This window comes from Haliotis rubra, unplaced genomic scaffold, assembly GCF_003918875.1.
Source record: "Haliotis rubra isolate DU_JTF1 unplaced genomic scaffold, ASM391887v1 Scf31, whole genome shotgun sequence".
In the NCBI taxonomy this organism is placed as follows: Eukaryota; Metazoa; Mollusca; class Gastropoda; order Lepetellida; family Haliotidae; genus Haliotis; species Haliotis rubra.
In genome coordinates this window covers 1527597-1549221 of record NW_025766980.1, presented here as the reverse complement: position 1 = coordinate 1549221, position 21625 = coordinate 1527597, and the positions used below count along the sequence as shown (strand labels likewise).

The window sequence follows — 21625 nt, the reverse complement described above, 5'->3', positions numbered from 1 at the left end:
CCTGGTAGTAATCAATAAACTGCATCAATGGGCAACAATCCTCAGTTATGGTATAACAACAGGAATGTTTTACATTTAAGCCAACAATCAGTGTCAGCTACTTGGGTTGTCATTCAAGACATGATGAGGTCATTTTCAGGGTGTTAGCGCTTTGAACATGCTTTGCTGCTAGGAGATTAGCGCATTATAAGACTTCTCATTATTATTATTTTGCCACAAAGTTGTTTTGGCCACAGTCTGTTTACTCGCGAATATCTGCCTGCAACAGATGAGGACAAGCCACCTAAGTGGATCCCTTATGATGAAAGGCTCACCGTCAACATTATCAAGTAGTAAACCTGAAAGATCTGTTTACCTGTCTGAGCTGGCATCTCATAATAAATTACTTCAAAGATATTGGTATGCATTATTAACTGTTAATATGTATGTTCATAACTACTTTGTTTTCTTTTAAATTTGGACTTACAGCCCGTGTTTTTATTGTGTTGTTATAGACCATGTTTTAAATTGTAAAAAATACTTTTGTACATGTGAGCAACTTTAAATTTTAAGTAAGGAATACTAGAAAATGCTTTGAGCACTCTCCATCATGAACAATATGGTATCGTGTGATAGCTTGAGTGAGTAAGTAAGGCTTTCCACCACCATATCAATGTTCCAGCAACATTACGATGGAAGACACCAGAAACACTTCTAGACAGCCGAACCTCCCTCACTGAGCTTACATAGGGTTCTGGTTGCTCACGCATGAAAAATAAAACAATCTACGTACAATCCCTTTCTGAGAAACATGCTCAATTATTTCTCACAACTCATTCAGTGCTGTTGTCGTATATATAGCCCAAGACGGTCTAGATTTACAGCTAGCCAGCCCGATGGTCTGATAAAAATGTTAGATGTTCCATACATCTGAGTAAATTCACCATATTTAGTCTGGTTAAATCCATTTTTGGCTGGTAACATTTTGAAGTAGCCAGCCCTGATGTCTGGCAGGATTTTGGCCATATTTCATACACTGTATATATAGCAGAAGTGCAGACACTTTGTTAAAATAATACTAAACATTCATTTTATTGGTTATGTTAAAAGCATTCAAGTACCACTCGTATGTCATGTTAACTTACAATATTCTCTATTCCTTGCCTGAAAACCTCAGTCAGCTGTAAGCCAGCTTCATGAAAAGTATCATACACGAGGTTACATTTCATTTTTTAATTTACCGACATAAAGTACCTGTCAAATAAAAGTCAATTTTACAACAATCAGAATTACACAGGACATGACATATACAAGGCGCGTTTCCCCAAACAACGAGTTAAATAAGTCTCATAAAACGACCATAGTCCTGTCGCTATCACCGTTTGTTTCTGTCAAGCCTCCAGCAAGTCTATATTTCTTTATTACCCATGGAGGGAGCATTTATTGTTGTGCGGCGTTTGGATGCGACATATCGCTGATTTGCCGGTCTTGGGGCACATGAATTTTCGTATGGAACTAAGAGGATTTATAAACCTTTGGAAAGTAGACGGAACTTTCAGTTTAACTGAAAACGCTCGTTTAAGCGATATCATACGAGTTAGTACATTGAACAATGGATCCCTCAATTAGGCAAGTGCACGCGAGACCTTGACCTTTATGAAACACGTCAGAATTTAAACAAATATGGCGGACTCAGGAAATTCGGAAGCGGGAAGCGGATTTTTATCCAAATTTTTGTCTGAATTGTTTGGAAGTCCGCTAAATCTGGCTTTAGTAGGCGTTTGCTCATTTCTTGTTTACAAAATATGGTCAAGCAGAAGGAAGCATGACCCACCTACGCCTCGGGAACCTGAACTTCCACCTCTGAAAAAGCAAGATTTCACACACGAGCAGTTGCGAGAATATGATGGAAAAGCAAAGGATGGACGTATCCTGATCGCTGTTAACTGCAAAGTGTTTGATGTCACGAGAGGAAAACGATTTTATGGCCCAGGTACAGTATAATATTATTACAAAATGTCATTGTTACCCTTCCTTTTCGCTGATATTGTTTCTTTTAACACTTGAAGATTATCCGATTGTTGTGCTTCCTATCACTATCAAGACGTACAAGAATTGTGGCGTAGAGAAAAGTTACGTCAGACCGTTATAGTGAGATATGTTACTTTTCAGATGGGGGATGTTATATTGTTTGTAACTGTTATGTTTATAAAGTTGATACATGAATGATACATCTTTCTGTACTTTCATGATAGTCTAGATCATAGTTTAACCCCCTGGATGCCACAGGGACATATATGTCCTTCCCCTTCAACCCTCAATTTCAAGTCCAATAAAAATCAAAATATCCCACGCACACAAATACACTTCACAGTTTGGAATTCTGCGGGAAATTTCCTGTTTCTTGATACCATCCAATATTATTTTAGACAAAGCTAAAGTGATGAAAATGACCTTTCAAAATAGGCTTCATCGAAAATGGCGACATTTTTGACACAGTACGAAATCGCGATTCACAGCGTTATTTGCTGTATGTTTTGAAATGTGAAAATCAGATAATTACTGTGAGTATTGAATTTAAAAAATAACATATTTATGATCACTGATATCAGTTTTACATGATTTCGCTAATTATAATTCTGAAACGTTGTCGATGAATCTAGAATCGGTTGGGATGTTTTCGAAAATGCACTTACACGAACACCGTGAAGCTTTCCGCCATATTGGATAGTGTTTACAAAATCACATTTCAAGCAAAGGCGGTATTGAGGCGCCTATTACATCAACGTATATTTCATATTCAGCGAAAAATGCATCACTGAATTCCCCATACATTTTAGAATCAATTTGAAACTGGTCTGTGTCACCAATAATAACTGTCTAGATAAAATGAGGCCGAAACATATTGGGTGTGAAAACGAACGCTGTGCTTGAAAGACTGCGTTTGTGTGAAATGTAAACAAATACAAATTCCGATTTTACACTGCGTAGCATTTTCTTAATTTTTTCAACATTCATCCGTCTATTCATCGCTTGCAATGGCTCAATACCTTTAGAATATACATGGAAAGAGTATCGTAGTAAGAAATAGGAAATTATAAATAGATACAATGTAATGATTTGATAATTCATAAGAAATTGTCAAAGTTTCGTGCAGCAATAACGCCATGACTGACGCCAAATCAATGCAGAGCGACAAGCGGTAATTATCTGCATTTCTGTCCTTTTCTCTACGTATAGTGAAAGCGATAAAAACATATAACAATACACAGATAGTCAGAATCATTCTGATTACTTACATCTCATATTTATGTACAAAGCGATCCCTGAATCAGTGGAAGGGTCCTCGCAAAAATCCTGTGTACCCTTGTCAGCAAAGCCGCCATTTTGTAAGAAATCGGTCATCGGTAGTGATGTCATACGTCAACATTGTTCTACATATTAGGCAATTTCTTTGAGGTGAAGGTCGGTTGAACAAGAGTCAACACAATCGCCATATCCTTCCGATTACACTGTCAGTATTATGATGTGTATTTTGCGGATAGTTCAGATACTTGTTCATGAAACTGACTTCAGTATCTACATTTAGCCTTGTTCAATATCATATCATACGTGCATATAGGGTTTACGGTGTTTTATTCTTTGAAAGTTTTTGATTGTTTGAATCATATTTACATAAGAAATTGACATATTTATTGCAATACACCATATTCTAAACCTTTACACAAGTGTTAGAAGATCAAACGTAGCCATAACTGCAACTACTTTAGTTCCTATGATGTACAATATTCAATCTATTTGGACTTATATTGCAATTTCATATGAACAGGTTAATGAACGGTGATATAATTCAACCTTATATGCAAAACTGATAATATTAATGACAATGATTTATATATGGTATGAAATGTATATGCACACATATTTAAAGGAATTGTCTTGTTCATTGCATAATTTTGTGTCGTTTTATAGACAAAAGAATGATGCATATAGATCGGACAAGGTCTTGGCGTTTGTTGGAAGCGTTTTATGATTCTCTATCATTGTTTTCGATAATATATTCAATTCATATTCGATTAAATAATATTGTGATGACAGGATGTCAAACTCTAAATACTTATAGGAAAATTGTTGAAAAATATATATACCATCTCATGTGTTAATTCGGACAAATCTTATATCCATATTCTAATATATAGTTCCATACATAAAAAGCTATCTTTTTGCATCTTTCATTGCATACGTATGAAGAGAAATAGCTTCATAATCATAAACAAACAAAATTCTTATCCCAAACAAAATATTCGGGTGTTGTGAAATATTATTTTTATTTACGTTGAATTGATGCCAAACAGGTAGCGTGTTGTTCACAATAAGATCGCAGCTGTCAAACCGTCTAATTGTTGATATATTCAGGACACTATGTAAATGGAAAAATCAGTCATTTTATGTTTTGTCTAAAGAGTGTTAAATTCTGACATAGAAGTCTAGACGTTTTATACAATTAATGGAAATTAAGTGAGATATATACTAATCAGCATACCAATGTCGTCTTTTTCCGACCTCGCCAAAATGCATAAAACAAGCAATGGCGTCAACTAAAATATTATATCATTTTCAGCAATTTCGTTACATTTGAAGATATGGCTAGTACTCTGGTAATAACGATGCAAAATTAGTCAAATTACATCTACACAAACAGGAGAATATGGGAATCTAAGAACTAACTTTATATATCGGATAGGGCCATTCAAATGCGCTAATACGTGCTTTCACATGTAATACGTTGTCATCTTTTCTTATAAATTGTGAAACTACCAAAGCATCCGTTCACATTGGGGAACTTTGAATTGGAATAGTGTGGTTCACCATGAATATAAAATAACGAAAATATAGCGTCCATTATCCACAACAAATTCTCTCCAAGTGATCTGAGTTACATTGACCTAGCGTTACGCATAGCGGAGTTATGCCCCTTATCATATATCGTGTATGACCTCTCTGTTGTCGTTTGACGTCATAGAAGAAAATACATTTTGACATTTATTGCGAGTCATTTTAATGTTGAGGGTATAGCGTTGTGCACAAGCACATAAACCCAATTCATATACACTTATGTCGTTCAGATATCAGGCTGTATTTTCTTCAAGCTCACACTTTCCGTAAAGATGCCCCATTAAAAAAATTAAGTAGCACAGTGCTTTTATCGTTCTTGATAAAAGCGGAGAAATTTACTGTTTTTTAACGAATAACAAAAATTTGGACAACATTTAGCAAGGTCTATTTCTCAAACCGCCAAGGTAGTTGCACTTATATTTATACCAACGGATAGGAAATTTAATATTCTACATTTCTGTGTAATTTTATAGCCTTACGTAGATCCAGCACCACGCGAGAGCAATTCTCGCACAACGTTCACTTTTCAAAGCGTATGAAAATGTGCGCCTGAAAAAAAACTCGGCATCAAGGGGGTTAAAAAACCCAAACATTCTAAACTAAATGATAAATAAGGTCAGTTCATGTTAGATATTTTTTATTATTTGGATAAGCAAATATTTTCTTACGCAGAATAACTGTATGAGCATACTTCCAAGAACCCAATGTAAACAATGTGTATGGGAAATCTGTTAATTACGTGTCAGAAAATGAGATTTGGTGAAGACCAGATTCATGGAATTTGGCCCTTTGTCTCCGTTGTTATCTTTATTGACCAAGTGAACTGCAAGGTTAATTAAATAACACTTGATTCGATTTAACAAACTGAATTTTAAACCGTTAGACTCAGTAATGCATTACAATGTATTCAATGGGCTTTGACCCTTCTCCATGAGTTTATTTCTTTGCACTCCCACGTTTTGCCATCCTTAACAACTTTTTTTGGGGTATAAAATCAAATTGATATTTAGATACATCCAATTACTGCATGGTGAGGGAAACATCTGAAGAATTGAATTATCATGTGTACAGACTGATATCATATTTTTAACCTCCTCTAAATAACACATTTTGATACTGTTTCATGTGCAACGAAGATGAACTGACAAAGGAAGGCATTCTTCCTAGCAAATGTCATAAGCCTTGTTCATTTTGTTCCAGGACAAGTTTTAATAAACAGGATGAATGATTTTTCCTCATCACTGTGCATAAGTGTTCATGTTAGTCATCAGTGTCTTGTGTGTTAGCTGTAACCCTGGTAATCCATCTTCAATGAAAAGCTTTTTCTTGTTCTGTCAAGGATTTATAACCATGATGATAGATTACACCTAACCGAAATTCCCAAACAGTAAATTTTCTGCAAACATGACACATAAACACTACCACAGAGGCCTTGTTGCTTGAAGCAACCTCGTTCTTAGCAATACCACTGGGAATACAGGGAATGTTCCTGATTAAGCACAATGGGCAAATGGCTTGTAGATGTAAGATACCTAGATAGAAATTCTGTAGTGACTACAAGCAAACATCAAGGACCAGCCTTAATTTTGAACACTATCGTGTAGCACTTAACTATGCCGTTACCATATTTTATTGAAATATTGCACATGACAACTGTTGATAGATCAGGTAGTTGCAGCTGTAAGCAGATTTATTGCTCACCTATTTAAGCAGATGCTATGGCAAATAGTACATACATATTGATTGTTGGTGAACCATTTATTGATGGGAGTAGGGTTTTACATGATGCACAATTCCTGTGTGTTTGATTCATACTCAAAATAATTTCATACAATGCAATATTTTAAGTGTACCCTGAATCCAACTTCCTCTACTAAATACAATAACAATTGTATTACTTACAAAATAGACTGTCAAAGTCCTTGTTTCATTTAGAATTTTTAATGGTTTTTATATTGTATTGACAGAATATTCACAAATTTGAAAATGACTCCCAAAAATATTTGCTGAGTCACCATGACTCTCGTTTTTCAAAGTGTATGTCACACACTGTGGAGTCATTGGTTTATACTGATATCTTTATGGCTGTACCTCTTTTAACTGGTGTTGGGAATTGGTTAAAATCTCACAATTGATGATTGATTCATTGCAACTGATCAATCATCGAAAATAATTGGTTAGCGTCATTTATCAATTTTTCCTGGTTTTGTTTGTTAATGCACAAGAAATAAAGAAAAAAAACGTGTTCTTTGGATTTTTTTGCAAACTGCACAAAATACATTTGCAAATTTCAAATCTTTAAATGATGACTAGTATGTTAGGAACATAAATTTCCTGGAGTCTTTAAGATAAATTCTATCATGACTTGGAATGTGCTTGTAGTGCTTATGAAATGTAACAGACAAAGCCAACCTTGTGAAATATATTGTCAATGCAAACAAGTATTCGAAAATTGTTTGTGTTCGATAATGAGAAAACATGATGGAACTGCTTGGTCGTTTAGGCACTGCGACCAATCTTCGATTATTAGAATTAATCGAACCACCACTACTTTTAACCAGGTGTTATTTTGTTTGACCAGTTTCACTTTCGCAGCTAGTATACTATCTTGGCCATGTTGAACTGTAATGAGACTCAAGGTAGTGTTGAACAGCAATGAACCTGTGACGATCTGGGCTCCGTTCCACTAACCGATCTTAACTAAGATCAATCTTAGCAAGTTACGCCAATTTTACAATCGTCTTAGCTAAATGTTACACCCGTTCCACTAACAGATCTTAGGCCGATCGTAGCCGGTCCAGATCTTACGATCCGATCCAAGCTTTTTATCGAGACTCTTTCGTGCGAGAGATAGAGGAATGCGAGGCACGAGTTATTTGCCTTTGCATAGTCTAGCAAATGATGGAAGTAGTTTACGAACCAACTGAGTAAGTGAGTGAGTTTAGATTTACGCCGCACTCAGCAATAGTCAAGCTATATCGCGGCGGTCTGTAAATAATCTAGCTAATTAAGATGCATAGCGTTCACTAACATGAGCGTTCATGTTAGTGAACGCTATGTATCTTAGCTATAAATAATCGAGTCTGGACCAAACAATCCAGTGATCAACAGCATGAGGATCGATCTGCGCAGTTGGGAACCGATGACATATGTCAATCAAGTCAGCAAGCCTGACCACCCGATCCCGTTAGTTGCCTCTTACGACAAGCATGGGTTATTGAAGTTCAATATTCTAATCCGGGCCTTCATGGGTATTTTTCTCAACCAAGTGTAAGCATGGAGAAAAACCTAGAGCAAAATATTAGGGTAGTGAGCACCTTGGTTTCAGGTGCAAGTGTGTGTGAACGCTGGGTATCGGGCATAATATAATAATAATAATAAATGCATATTTATAGTGCGCCTATTCCACATCCTGGGGCATGCTCAAAACGCTATGTGCAGATAATTTACTCGAGAGTATTTACAGCCGAGATTATAAGTAATATACTGAGAACAGGTTTTAAGTCTGGACTTAAAAATGTCTATTGTGTCAGAGCCTTTATTATGTGCCTTAACCTTGTCAATCAGAATAAACAAGGCGTGATGAGGCATCCTCTATAACGTATCTAGAATATGTCAGTGGTCTTGAATAACAAGCGGCCTGCCTTTAGAATCCCCCACCAAATAAGCGCACCTGAAATCAAACATATTTGTATCTTTTTGTTTCAGAACATTGTTCACTTCATGACCCATCCCTATTCTTAACCATGACATGACCACAGACTCGCTCGGTTGTGTTCCCATGACGACATGTGGTCAGACTGGCCTGACATTTGTAAGGCTTCAGTGCAGTGTTTGTTTACATCACAGAAATATACAAATTCATTTCATGGGGGATTTTAGGGGACGCTCATGGTGAAATGGTTGCTCTTATTTTTCACATAGAATAGGAAAGCCAGCATTTTGGTTTCTCTACGATTGATTTTAGCTATCCTAAGTTGGTCATGAGCAACTTAGACTTTGAATCTTAACTTAACGATTGACTTGGGTAAGATTGGTTAGTGGAACGTTATGCCGATCGTAACGTCACGCTAAGATTGGGATTTTAGGGGTTTACGATTGGCATAGGGCTAAGATCGGTAGTGGAACGGCACCCTGGTCTTCAACTTGCGTAAGACGTGACTAAAGGAATTGGGTAGTCAGGGTCGTTGTCAGCATTATAGCATGTTACCGTATTCTATAAAGAGCTGTTATTTTCAGGTGGTCCATACGGCATCTTTGCGGGCGCGATGCATCTCGGGCCCTGGCCACGTTCTCTCTAGGAGAGGAGGCACTGAGGGATGACTACGATGATCTCAGTGATCTCAACAGCATGCAGATGGACTCAGTTCGTGAATGGGAAATGCAGTTTACAGGTACAGGGATAACAATGCGATAGCAATTATTATTTAGCAATTTCTATAACCTGTTATAACCCTGAGCTGTCAGAGCTTCATTTAAGCATTTAGGACTTTAGAAAAATGCAGTCCTCATATTTACACCAACTTGCACCCAGTGTGTGTTAATATTTTGATGTTAAAGAACACAGATTTCAGCAGGAAAAAGAATGATGAGAAACCAGCTTGGAGCATTGACTCTGATGACTACACAGACAGTGACTGAATGAATGTTACTGTTCATGTCATGAAGTCTTTTAAAGTAACAAAGCATGATCCCATCTGACACAGAATAATTTTGTTATGATGACAACCAACCGTCAGTACCCAAACTCAAGAATTATGTGTAATTTGACATTGAGACGCAGTTGAAACCTGTTTTTGTCTGGTGCAACAAGGTTATTACCTAAAGTTTCATGAGTAACAAGTAAGTTTCATTTTCTTTAATCAAGCCCTACTTATTAAAATGGACTCCGTCCGTGCGTGCGTCCGTCCGTCCGTGCACATTTGTCTTTTCCGGAGCTCTAAAACCGTTTAATATTTCTTCACCAAACTTGGCACATACATGGATCTGGTGGCGTACTGGTGCCTTTTGGTAGTTTTGGAATTCTGAATTAAATATCTTTGGCGTTTCCATGGCAACAAGTTCGACTCTGACTGAAATTGGTGGTAGTGCTCTTTTCCGGAGCAGAACTCTAAAACCGTTCAATGTTTCTTCACCAAACTTGGCATATACATAGATCTGGTGGTCTACTGGTGCCTTTTGGTTGTTTTGGAATTCTGAATAAAATATATTTTTCCTTATCCTGACTCATGCTTATTTGCTTGTCTTCTTCTTGCGAACTTAGTGGAACACTTGTATCTCCTTATTGAAGCTCCCTTCAATAAAACGTGTGTAAAATCACTAATCACTACTCACCAAGAGTTGTCCCTCCTTCCGTTTACGCGGGAAACTGGCGCCACTGTTTCCCACATGCTTCACTCTCTCTTTCGCCCAGTGAGCAGGTTGTGAGAGCGCCTGTGTCTCCTCACAGCACTATATCCTTTGATTATTTAGTTAGTTACCTCTATTAATTCCTTATAGAGGTTTAGCTAGTATCCTTCATCAATATGGTTTGATATTTATTCGTATTTCTCACTGTTTATTCGCGGGTTATTCCGTGATTGTTCAGTAGTCTACGTTCATGAAAATCTGTTCCAGGAGCTCCATTAATAGACCTATTCGCCACACGCTTCAACAATCAGCTAACAACATTCGTCTCTCCAGTCCCAGATCCATGAGCGTGGGCAACGGACGCTCTCAGCATATCCTGGGAAGGCCTAAACGCGTACGCGTTTCCTCCGTCAGCGCTACTACCGAGGGTATTACAGAAAATCAGTCAGACAAAGAACCTCCAACTGATTTTGGTCGCGCCTTACTGGCCAGCGAGAACGTGGTTTCCCATTCTCATTAAAGAACTCGGACCACCAAATCTGCAACTACCAAAGCGATCGAATCTACTAGTACATCCTCACACAAAACAAGCGCACAGATACCCAGAGGCATTCCAACTTCACGTGTGGACTGTATTAAGGCATGCTTAAACAAGAGAGGTTACTCAGCCAGAGCGACGAAAGCAGTCACGCTTGCTTTACGCAATTCGACACGCAACTTGTACTACGACGACAAGTGGCGCAGTTTTGAGACCTTCGCTGCTAAAAAAGGATTTACAGCTAGAAATGCTACACATCCTCAAGTGGCAGACTATCTTTGTCACCTACGACAAACCAAACGTCTGAAAGGGTCTACACTCTCAACATACCTAGCGGCATTGAGTTCAGTGATAACCATGAGGACGGGTCCAAAATTAACCAAGGTACCAGAGTTACTGGCCTTGTTACGCTCTTATAAATTGGAGGATCAGAAACAGAGATTTCACGCTCCGGCATGGGACCTCAACATTGTTCTCAAACATCTCACTAGTGTTGTTTATGAACCACTGGAAACGACATCAATTGAATTTCTGACACAGAAAACACTGTTCCTGTTAGCCCTAGCAACAGCAGCCAGGATGTCGGAAATTCATGTGCTAGATTACGAGAGAACAAGATTTGATGAAAATCAAAACATAGTGCACATGGGACTAGGATGGGATTTCATCGCCAAGAATCAACTACCAGGTCAACCGGACAGACAATTCCACGTCCCTGCACTATCCTCCATAATCGGACCACAAGATACGCTTGACCTATCTTTGTGTCCAGTGAGAGCACTAAGAATTTATCTACGACGATCCAGATTGATGAGACGAAAATTCAAACGACTGTTCGTCCCGATGTCAACAGCGACACAGACGGAAGTCTCCCGTACTACAATATCAATCTGGATAAGAACTGTCATACTACGAGCCTACAAGGCTGCAGGACTCGATCCTCCAAGAGCCTCTAACCCTCACGAAATTAGAGCACTGGCATCAACACTCGCTCTACATGGGAATTGCTCGCTGAATACGATCATGGAGGGCTGTTTCTGGAAATCGGACATGGTGTTTGCTAACCACTACCTGAGAGATATCGCCACCGAGGACGTCTCAGGCATTCACCATTTCGGCCCTCTGGTTGTCGCACAGCAGTTGACAGTTCCCCACAGAAAGTGAGACGTTGTCTCGCCGTGTTTCTCATGACTGATCAAGCCTACACTCTATAGAGTTTTGCTTCAGTATCTATGCACGTTTCAGGACTAGCGTAAGTGTTAAACCCAGTACTTGCAGTTACTAGTTACTATGAGTCGCTTCTCTACTTTGGAGTCGCTCAATCCACTTTTAAATGTTAACCAAAATAGGACCAAAGTTAACTGTTGTGTTCCCCCCATTAATTGGCAGCTTAAAGAACTCTTTTGTGGACAGCAGCAGAAATTAGCATAATTACAGTGCCATTATGAAGTTCCCGTAGGGGGGTTTATTTTGACGTAAAATTCACTAAGAAATCCTAAGTGCCTTTTTCCCACCTCCTTGTTCCGTCGGATTCTACAAGCAAATAAGCATGAGTCAGGATAAGGAAAAATATGTAATTTTCTGAATAAAATTGATATTTTATACTTATCCTGACTCATGAGGTAAGCCCTCCCAACCTCCCCACAAGACACTTTGGATTTCCCTGTAAATTCAAGTGTCGGGCTCGTATTCAGGAGAGAGTAAAGCATGTGGGAAACAGTGGCGCCAGTTTCCCGCGTAAACGGAAGGAGGGACAACTCTTGGTGAGTAGTGATTAGTGATTTTACACACGTTTTATTGAAGGGAGCTTCAATAAGGAGATACAAGTGTTCCACTAAGTTCGCAAGAAGAAGAAGACAAGCAAATAAGCATGAGTCAGGATAAGTATAAAATATCAATTTTATTCAGAAAATTACATTTTTGGCGTTTCCATGGCAACAAGTTTGACTTAGACTGAAATTGGTGGTTGTGCTCTTTTCCGGAGCAGAACTCTAAAACCATTAAATATTTCTTCACCAAACTTGGCATATAGATAGATCTGGTGGTGTACTGGTGCCTTTTGGTAGTTTTGGAATTCTGAATAAAATATTTTTGTCATTTCCATGGCAACAAGTTTGACTAAAACTGATATTAGTTGTAGTGCTCTTTTCCGGAGCAGAACTCTGAAACCGTTCAATGTTTCTTCACCAAACTTGGCACATAGATAGATCTGGTGGTGTACTGGTGCCTTTTGGTAGTTTTGGATTTCTGAATAAAATATTTTTTGCATTTCCATGGCAACAAGTTTGACTTAGACTGAAATTGGGGATAGTGTTCCTTTCTGGAGCAGAACTTTCAAAACCTTTCAATACTCTCCTTTCCACTTTTCTATATACACACCTAAATATTTGACATAATCATAACTCGTAGGCATAATCATGAAGAGTATTTTGCCATTGTGGGGGATATTGATGACTTTGTCTTCTTGTTTATTATTGTTTGAAAACACCATGGTTGTGTTGAAAAGAGAGATATGATATATCCAAAAATAATGTAAATCATTTTTCAATTTAATTGAAATATTTTATTAGCTCAGACCAGTTCAATCCTACTATTCTCAGAAAAAATTATCTTCAGTGATTTATTGTCAATTTCTGTAATTTTACCTTGGTAAAGCAATGTGACAATATGTTGATGTCATTGTGAATCATGGATTTTTCTTGAGTTGCTCAGAGGCCAATAGTCCGCACTAAGTCTGAAGCCTGAAGCAAATGTCAGGAAAAATTCACAAATTGAAGCTTAATTTCCCGTTTAATGTTAATCTAATTATAATGAGTTATAGTGGGACATGCTTGGTTGACATGACACCAGTTTCACTTGCATCATGACCGATAAATAGATATTTCTGGAATTTAATATAATTGCATCATTTGCAATGTCAAAATATCTCAAATATCTCAAATGAAAGTTCTGTGTGGCTGTTTCCTAATACACTGAAATTCTGGACCAAACAAACTGAAAAACCTTTGCATCAGCGCCCAAAGTACAGTCCAAAATTTAACGTGTGGGGTGGCATATCTGTGTTATGGGCAACGCCCCTCTGTGTATTTGAAGGGAATATGAACCTGAGCAGTACACAGATATTCGCGAGTGACATTTACTTCCATCTGCTCACATGTTCTATGGAATTTTTTTGATATTCCAGCAGGACAACAACCCAAAACATTGTTCAAAGCATTCACAGGCCAAAATATGACATTATTAGATTGGCCAAGCTATAGCCCTGACCTAAATCCAATAGAAAATGTTTGGGGACTTATGAAGGAAAGTGTCAATAAGAAAAATCTGACAAATATTTCTGTATATATGAATATATATGAAGCATAGCCATTATTCCTAATGTGGAGTTCACTATTTTTGGCATGCCTTATCATGCTTGTTCAGCATTGAGATCAAGCACTCAGCTTAAGGCGTCCCCAAAGTGTTTACCATGTAAGACCTGCATCACTTCAGGCTTGCCCTGATGAAATACTGTTCACAGCAGTGTTAAATCTGTCACTCGCTATTTACATGATGTTTGACACACTGACAGTTAGATATTTTGCCACATACATATTCAGCTGACATTGAACATGGTGAATGAATGTCGTGTGCACCGCCACATTGGCACTGTTTTTCTGATGTTGTTACTTGTGTGTCACTTGATTAATGCATGATGTGATAAATTAGACCAGAAAATGATGGTGGTCTCTCAAGCCTTGAGATTCAGTTCAGTTGGAAGTAACCACCCATAAATTTTATACTTATCCAAGGACCCCTTGTTTTATGGTTATTTTGAAAGATTGCAAACATTGTGTACATGCATAGGCAAAGCAGATGTGCCCCTCTCTATTCGACTCCCATTAATGCATAATATTGTTGCATAGTGTTGAAAAGAGTTACTGCAAGGACCTGTTTAACAGAACCAGAATGATAGTATCATTTTCATCAATGTTAATTGTAATACGACCAGTTGCGTCCAATGTGCCCACATATTAACATATCACACAATACTCTTTATAGTTAATTGTAGCACAGACAAAAGAAATTGTTTTCCCCATATGGTTCTGAAATGTAAGTAACCGTGCACATTCTTTAGAAACATGTGGCTCTGTTCAGTACAGAATAATTACAACTCAGTGTGACTGGGTGACTGATGTTTGTAATATATTTCCCGTTGACGTGTGACAAGCTGTTGCCTTGTTAAAATCACCCCAATGGTCACATGTGCATCAATCAACATGTAATGAACCGGGTTGTCAGTGGTGCTCATGTGTATCTATTTATCAAGTTATGGAGCAAGTGGAACATTTGATGTTCTCTGTTTTCATTGTACATTTTCCATTTAGCAACTGGTCTCGAGCTTGATGTTACTGTTAGTATAGTTCTGTTTAGTCTATTTAGCTCAGCTAATACTATCCATGTAACACACACTCCTGAAGATGATGCTGAGAGTCATGTTTGTGACATCATACCCTTTGGCACAAGCTGGCTACATGTGAATGTGCTGTACTTGTTTTTCCTTTATGATCAGCTAAGATGGCCAGTTCAGTTGTTGTGGAGACATGTTATATCATCGTTTACATCATGCACACATTGAATTCCTGAGTAATGTCACGTTTGTTGTAAAAGTGAGTTGGCTCACATTGATAGACAGTGGTATGTATTTCACAATGTGAAGAAACATTATTCTCATGACACATGTTGCTAATTAATCAAACTAATTCTAGTTTGAACCAATGGGTAGACCTTTTAAAAATCGAATGCTAGTTCTAATGTCCATCTCTTCATGTGCCTCCTAAATTGTGACACATCACCTATGCTAAAAACTTTGGTACACATGTTTCAGTTACAGTGTTACATTACAACTTGTAAATAAATACAGATACACCAGCTGAAACAGCCTCACTGGCTTATTATGTACGTTATATATAGGATAGGATATTGATATAACGCACATATCCACACAACTAGTACCTGCTCAAGGCGCTGGCATTTTTCCCCTCGATCATTGTATGTCAATTTCAACGGCACAACATATTATCAATCTCAACTCCCTGGGGATCATACAACTCTTGCCGCCACTAGGCACATCGAGTTATTGTGGCTTTCCCATCCTTACGAGGTACCCATTCACAGCTGGGTGGACTGGGACACATAGTCACAGTACTTTGTCAAAGTTTACTGCACGTTGCTGTGCTTGCAACAAGGTGTTTGTACATATTCATGTAGCCACCATCTGGTCATTTACCAACGGATTCGTGGGCTCTTTTAAGTGCACAGGGTTGTGTACTGTACACTAGGGATTGTGACAACACTGAAAGAGTCTGCACACAAAGTTGACGCCAAGGTTTTTACACCCGGTCACAGGTGGGCTCGATCCCGGCACCTCAAGCTTACTAGATCATTAGCCTGGCGCCTTAGATAGCTCGTCCAGTATGCCCTTCTGTTAGTACTGGGATTTGTAAATGTTTAGTGATAAGGTGATATATTTTGCATATTTTAAGCAAATATTATGCTTATCAAACAGATTAAAAGATTTGACTGATATCGTCTTTTTGTCATGTGCAGATGTGAACAATAATGTAACATACCATGAGGTAGCAGGGGTGGGCCAGTTGTCTAAGATAAAGCAAGTCACTGTACAGACTGGCTCCATGTGCACCACAGAAATCTATCATTGTGGAATTGATTGCTTTTTGGCTGCAGATATTTTGGGTTGGGTAAGAACCATATCAGTGCCCAGGAATTTCGAAGTGGTTAGGGGCCGTTCATAATTTATAGGATGGGTGGGGGGCTGGGTGATGATGATTTTTATGGAGAAGCATGTACAGTGGGGGGAAACACACACACACACACACACCACCCCCCCCTCAAATTTCTGTACAAAATAAGTGACACCCCCAAGCTCCCCAGAACAAAATGGGTGCCCCCCTCTTAAAATCATCATCACCCCTAATTATGAACGGTCCCTTAGCATCTGAGACCTCCATCATTTCTAGCTTTCCTCTTACATGAAGCTGACCACACATGATAGCACTGAACCACCACTCACAGCTGGATTACACCCAACTCCCTCCCTCAAATGCCATTGATCTAGATTTCATGATTCTATGAAGCATGTCCACTTGAGTACCTATCCAGCTTACCATGAACGTTTGACAAAGCAGGCTGAATTAATTATATGGGGTTTTGTGTGTTGTCCCATTGGTATGCAGTCAGTGTGTCTGTGTGTGTTGAACAAATGCCAATGCTCTGTAGATGTGGTACATGCTACACTTAGTTCACTCAATGGTGCTCACTGTGTGTGTAGTGTAGTAAAAGTTCCCATTCAGAAGTTTAGGGCTGGTGATTCAGTAGATCTGAAAAACAATTAAACAAGCATTCCTTACCAGCTATTGAACAGTTCACCATCATTACACCTCAATTTCAACAGCAGACTCAGTCATATTCCTTAACTGAAAATCTGCAGATTGAAGGCTTGTTTTCTGTTCTGAGTTGCATACTTTGTAAAGTAATGTTTTCAGCAAATGTACTGCCTTGCTACCTTTCAGTGAGCAAGGCAATTCAGAAATGACGAACCCTCTGTTTCACATTGAATAACTCCTGTATTTTGTTGCTGTGATGGGTCAGTCATGTTAGGTCATGGTATGTTGTGATATTGTGTGATATATACTCAGCGTATTATGCGACACGTAAATGTGCGTCCAGTATGCACAAATATAAGGAATGGTCTCCGTTTCTTTCAGAGCAGTTATGTGCATCATTTCACCCATCAGTCCACATGATCAATGATTCATTCCAGGCTTAACAGAAATTATCAAAACATGCAGTTCTCCACACCGTTACTTCACAGGGCCTTCTTATTGCCTCTTATAATCAGGGGTCCCTGGGACCCCCATTTATGTGAGACGAGGTAAAACCCTGTATACTGTATTTGTATGTATCCAGTGTTATGGATACTTGATGACAGGACAGGGAAACTAACTCCCATTGCTATTTCTGCATTGTACACAGTAACGGTTCACCAAGTTTGTCATCAAGTATAGAACCAAAGTCATTTCAAAAATATCCTGATGGACCAGTTGTCGAAGGTAATGCAGTTTGCTGTCCAGAGTTGAGTCCCTTATCAGTGCCAGAAATTTATGATTTGGATTCGATTCCAAGATCTGGCATGATTACAGTGGAAGCCCTCTAAACCGGCATTTGTTGGGCCCAGCAAAAAATGCTGATATAGAGGGCGTGCCGGTTTAGTGAACTTTCCCTTTTCAACCTGAGAAATATATACCGTGTGCCGTAAAATATGACTGAACAACGTGTTGATTGTCATCATATTCAGTCAAAAAACCAATCATGCGTCAGTGTGTTAATTTTGTCAAGTTTACTGTTTTCATTCATACGACAATTAATTTATAATAGAAGTGACACGTGTCACTCACCAATTTACCTCACCTACTAAGGCCTAATCCTTATCCACTGGTAATCCACTGTGTTGTTAATACACGTTCAGCCAATCAGCCAAGCCAATCAACAGGAGAGCCGAGATACCGGATGCCGGTTTAGATAGTGTTAGTTACTGAACAAACAGTCAATTAGGCGGTCTTTGTTGTACCAAAATACAGAATAGACTGACGCCGGATTAGAGGGCGTTAAAATCCTCATAAATTAACTAGCTTCTGCCGGGACCAAATTTCTAGTGCTGATGTTGAGAGCATGCCGGATTGGAGGGCTGCCGGGTTAGAGGGCGGATTGGAGGGCTGCCGGGTTAGAGGGCTGCCGGGTTAGAGGGCTTCCACTGTATGTTATCAGTCAGCACCATATCTAGGATTATGTGGTTAAGTGGGAAACTTTAAAGGCCTGTATCACTTGCTTTCTTCACACAGTGAGCTGATACAGCTGAAATATTGTATAAAACAGTATACACCAAACTCACTGTCAAGACTACTGTTTTCTTATCAATACACAATGCCATTTAGAAAGTAACAAATGTTTTAAATGTAACAAATGTTATATTTGTTATATTTGTTATATTACTGTTTTCTTGCTTTGGGCTGAGGTAGTTTTAGTAGGTGAAAACTGCCACCATGCTTTGTATGCCTTGTGTATAGGAAAGCAAAGGTGTGAAAATGTCCCAATTTTAGCTCGGTACAGAGACCTAAATAAATCATGTTGCATATCTCGTAGTGTTTGGAATTGGTTGAAATCTCACAATTGATGAATGGTTCATTACCAATGAGCAATCATAAAAAAAAATTGGTTAGCGACATTTTTCAAATTTTCCAATTCAGGTTGTTATTGCAGATAAGTATAACATGATGCAACTTGCTACTTTAAAGTGATGATGAAATTTCTTGTACATAAACTTCCTGGAGTCTTCAAGAAATATTCAGTCATGACTTTTCAGCAAGTGAAGTGAGTTTTCTGAGAATAAACACGTTTTCCGGCCCCGGCCCTGACAACATCTAAGATATGTTTCATTGTCAAGTGTTTCAACCATTAAAACAGTAGTTCCAAAATCGTTTGTGTTCAAATACGAGAAAATGTGATCGATTGCTTGGTTGTTTGGTCACTGCGACCAATCTTCGATTATTTCAATTAATTGGAACACCACTATTATCTCGATTATCGGGTGGACACTTTCAATGTCAATAATACACACTTTTTTGTGTAATATGAAGTAAAAAACCCTGAGCTGCTTTTCAACTTTGATGAAGGGCATGTATTTTACATTGAACAATCAACAACTTATACATTTCACAGCACTGAAGCAGAGCACTGCAAGAATCCAAGACATCTTTATTTGAAATGTTCTCACTGAAATGTCTCTCTGTTTCAGAAAAGTATGTGTATATTGGTAAGCTGTTGAAGCCCGGAGAGCTCCCCACTGAGTACACAGACACGGAGGATGAGGTCAATGAGGACAGTAAAGACAAAAAGGAGAAGAAGACGGATTGATTGTGTGTATTCCTGAGTAGTTAGATGCTGCGATCAGGTTGTCCGGCCAGCAGTGGCTGCAGCAGCAGCAGCATCTCCTGACTGAATGACTGACTGACCAACTCGGCCTCCTCCCAATACCGGGATCTCCATCCCGACATTAATGGAAGGATCTACTTGTTAGGGTTGTAACGATTCATGAAGGTCCATTTCGATATTTAGTGTCATGATAAGGTTGTGTATATCTGTACAAAGTACAACATACAACTATTATGCTTATTGATTCATATAAACTGGTATGCAATAATTAAAATGAACAAATATATTTTTGTCCGAGTTCTCAAACTGTTGTCTTAGTGGCAGATGAAGGGCAGTGGGTAGTGCTTGAAATGTATTGGTGTCACCGTAGGTCTGGGTTGATATCCTATGATGCTACAGTGTGTCAAGCCTATTCCTGGTGTCCTGTGTGATGATGGTGTGGTAATATTGCCAAAAGATGTGTAAACTGTACTTGCTTACTCGGAATGAGGCCCTAGTCAGTTAGAGTCTTGGGTCCCGATCCGCAACCGTTCGTCACTTTACAACCTGTTTTAACTCTATAGTTTACCATTGGCTTACGAATGTGGTTCGGGACCCAGGTCCTGTAATTCAAAATCCACCTTTTGTGTAGAATCAAATTGAGTTGATTTCTGTTTGTATCATAGCATGCATTGTATCATAACCTTATCGATCTACTTATTGTATGGCGACCTTATCAAGCATTGTATTGCCCACAAACTGTATTGTAACAACATTGTTAAAATCAGATCTTTTAGTCTTCAATAACTCTGTTGTCATGATCTGACAAACCCTCAATTATGAGGTCATGATAGGAGGACCGGATCAACCAATCTTTTCTACTTCTTGGTATGATGGAATAAAGCTTTCAGAACAACATGAGTTCTGTGTCCCCTACAGAGTGGTAAATATGCATGACAACATAATAGAACAATTTCATCTCTGTGCTTTTCAACTGAAACAGAAGTATTGGATCAAGTACAAGATCTGATTTTAATGAGGTTGTGAATCGTTCCAGCCCAAGTTGGTGTTGATTTTGTCTAGAAGTGTTAGTTTGTGTAATAACAGGAGTTTATGTAAAGAAGATGCATATAATGTTTGTTGGAAGTTCTCTGTGTGTATGCTTGTCTTTGCTGGTGCAGATGGGAGAAGTCTTGTCAAGTGGGTTGTGTTATCAAATAAGACACCCATCAAATGAAATATCTTCATGTTTTGGCAGTTCAACTTTCTCCTTAAGACTATTTTTATTATTTCAAAGGTAAAATGATCATTTGTGATTTTAAATGGATTTGTTTTGTTGGATATCATGATCATAATTTTGACATCAAATAACGACACAATATATTGGTCTTCGAGTCAGCATGGTCAAAGAAAATGTCTTCTCATCTTATAAGTTACTTTGGCTCAGGTTTCCCTTTGTGCTAAAAATATGTGCAGGAACTTATTCTCCTTTTAAGTGATGTCATCACATTGTTCTTGTGCAGTGGATGAATCCAATTCCTTTTGAACAGGGGACTGAGGTGGAGTGTGCCGTTTATGTTCCTCATAAACCTTTTAGTGCGAGTCAAAATATGCTTCACCTTTCACCCCTGCTGCTGACGGCATGGAATATGCTGCTCTTCAGTTCAAATGTTTGGCAGACATCTGATAAATTGATAAGTTGCAAGATATTTTATCTATTTTAGCTGTGCTTTCTTGGTCACGCAAATAGGAATAAATGATGTGAAGTTGGCTTTATCTGAAACTTAATCAATATCAATTGTTGAAATGACTATGTTGCACATCAATTATTTGTTACACTGATAATACAGCCTTAAGTCATGGTTGGCCACTCAACAGTGATGCACCATTATA

General features: G+C 38.4%; 1 protein-coding gene across 1 annotated transcript; it reads left to right on the top strand.

Annotated features, from left to right (window-relative positions):
- The first annotated feature begins 1630 nt into the window (after positions 1–1630).
- LOC124283080 (membrane-associated progesterone receptor component 1-like) lies at positions 1631–20483 on the top strand. The gene is given in 4 exon segments (XM_046719103.1): positions 1631–1972; positions 9115–9138; positions 9141–9269; positions 19617–20483. Coding segments are annotated over 4 exon segments (582 nt in total). The 5' UTR covers positions 1631–1662; the 3' UTR covers positions 19736–20483.
- Positions 20484–21625: the final 1142 nt, after the last annotated feature.